Source organism: Bidens hawaiensis, unplaced genomic scaffold (assembly GCF_021521415.1).
Source record: "Bidens hawaiensis isolate Kalapana, Puna unplaced genomic scaffold, B.hawaiensis_p1.1 tig00065987_1, whole genome shotgun sequence".
In the NCBI taxonomy this organism is placed as follows: domain Eukaryota; kingdom Viridiplantae; phylum Streptophyta; class Magnoliopsida; order Asterales; family Asteraceae; genus Bidens; species Bidens hawaiensis.
This window is the reverse complement of record NW_027501742.1, coordinates 1-1,922: the sequence shown is the minus strand read 5'-3', so window position 1 is coordinate 1,922 and position 1,922 is coordinate 1. Positions and strand designations below refer to the sequence as shown.

The 1,922-nt window shown below is 34.5% G+C and overlaps 1 protein-coding gene across 1 annotated transcript; it reads left to right on the top strand.

Moving 5' to 3' along the window:
- Positions 1-348: 348 nt before the first annotated feature.
- LOC143604610 (eukaryotic translation initiation factor 3 subunit B-like) lies at positions 349-1,693 on the top strand (the record flags this gene model as incomplete). The annotated part of the gene is made up of 6 exons (XM_077081033.1): positions 349-389; positions 569-806; positions 947-1,090; positions 1,181-1,309; positions 1,396-1,524; positions 1,610-1,693. Coding segments are annotated over exons 1-6 (765 nt in total), but the record flags the coding sequence as incomplete, so codon positions are not given.
- Positions 1,694-1,922: the final 229 nt, after the last annotated feature.

The following is a 1,922-nucleotide window of genomic DNA, read 5'->3' as shown; positions in this document are numbered from 1 at the left end:
TACATTTAAAAGTTATAATAATGTTGTCAAGATTTAAAAATTATACATAAAACACGCAATAAAAAAAAGAAAGAAAAAAAAGATGTTCATCCATAAAACACGAAACTTGAGGAACAAGCTACTAAGGCCTAAAATCACGTCGTATCTTATACATATTAAATATATTGATTAATTTCCTTATTTAGTTTAATATAAATATTTATATATAAATCATAATCGAACTTAACTTCTCGAGCCATATATATCTTATTATTATAAATTCATCTGAAAACCCTCAACAACAGTTTAAGGTTGTAGATCTTAAAAGTCCGAAAACCCTCAACAGTGTAAGGTTGTCGATCAATAACAATGGCTGAATCTTGTTCGAATTTCGACTTTGGCATCAAAAGGTAACTTGTTATTATGTGTAGAAAATCAAGTTCAACAGTAACTAGGAAACAATAATTGGTGGTTAAATTTGATCTTTTTTGAACGATTCAGTAGGCTTTTGGAATAGTTTGTACGTGTTTTTATTTGTTTATATATGCATCAGGTTAATAATTGGGAGTGTGTAATTGTATTTTTTTAGTGACGATGAGGATCTATACGTGGAAGAATCAGTGGAATTGGAAGTTGGATTTAAGAGCGTTATCGTTGTTGATAACTTACCAGTCGTGCCACGGGCAAGGTTTGATAAACTTGATAAAGTGCTTCGAAAACGTTTCAGCCAGTACGGTGTAATTAAGGATAATGGTTTTTGGATGCCTGTTGAAGAAGACTCCGGGAAAACTCGAGGATATTGCTTTATCGAGTACAACACTCCTCAGGTATCTATTCCTCGACTGTGTTTTGAAATTATAGTTTTATACAGTAGCAATAAAACTATGCTTAACTTATGATCTATGAAGAATTTTCTTCTAGTTATTTAAAAACTTATGGTGTCTTTCGATGACAATTGTTATTTTAGGAAGCTGAGCTTGCTAAGAATGAGGCCAACAAATCCCCGCTAGGCACATATAAGATGTCCACCAACATGTTTGATGAAATAAACATGTTCATGAACGTCCTAGATGAGTGGGCCCCTCCAGAAGCTAGACCCTACACACCAGGGGTATGTACTTTGTGTGACTAAAAAATACATGTAAATTACTATATATATAGAGTTAAATTAAAAATATGAAACTTTGTTTTGTAAAATCAGGAGAATCTGCAGCATTGGCTTGGTGATGAGAAAGGTAGAGATCAGTTTGTTATTTGTTCGGGATCAGACACGGAGGTCCTGTGGAATGATGCTAGACAAGTGAAAGCTGATCCGGTTTACAAACGCACTGTAATTAAATTATGCATGTTTTTTACTTGTGATTTTAGCTGGATAAAAAAGAATTAAAATACTAAAATATGGAATTTGTTTTGTAGTTTTGGAGTGAAAGTTTTGTGCAGTGGTCACCATTAGGGACCTACTTAGCCACGGTTCATAGACAGGGTGTTGCTGTGTGGGGTGGTGCTGCTAGTTTTAATCAACTAATGCGATATGTGCATCCACAGGTTCTTTTGATCTTGGCTTTTCTATCTTTCAGTAATTATTATTTAATTTAGTTTTTTGATCCTGAAACTGTGCTCTTAACTGTAGGTCAAACTTATTGACTTCTCTCCTGGCGAAAAATATTTGGTGACTTATAGCAGTCATGAACCAAGCAACCCTCGCGACACTCAGGTGAGAATGGCAATTCTTGATCCAATTTTTAATGATTATTTTGATATTGGGTCCGCTCACAAATGCTCAAACTGCCGTTTCAAAAGTAGGCAGTCAAAATTGCTATTGAACAAATACCCCGACTGTCATTTTGAAAGTAGGGGTCGCACTTTGAAATTTTTGTGGGCTGTTGTGTTTGCGTGTATTGTATGGCCCATGATATTTTTTTCCTTAACGACTGCATGATTTG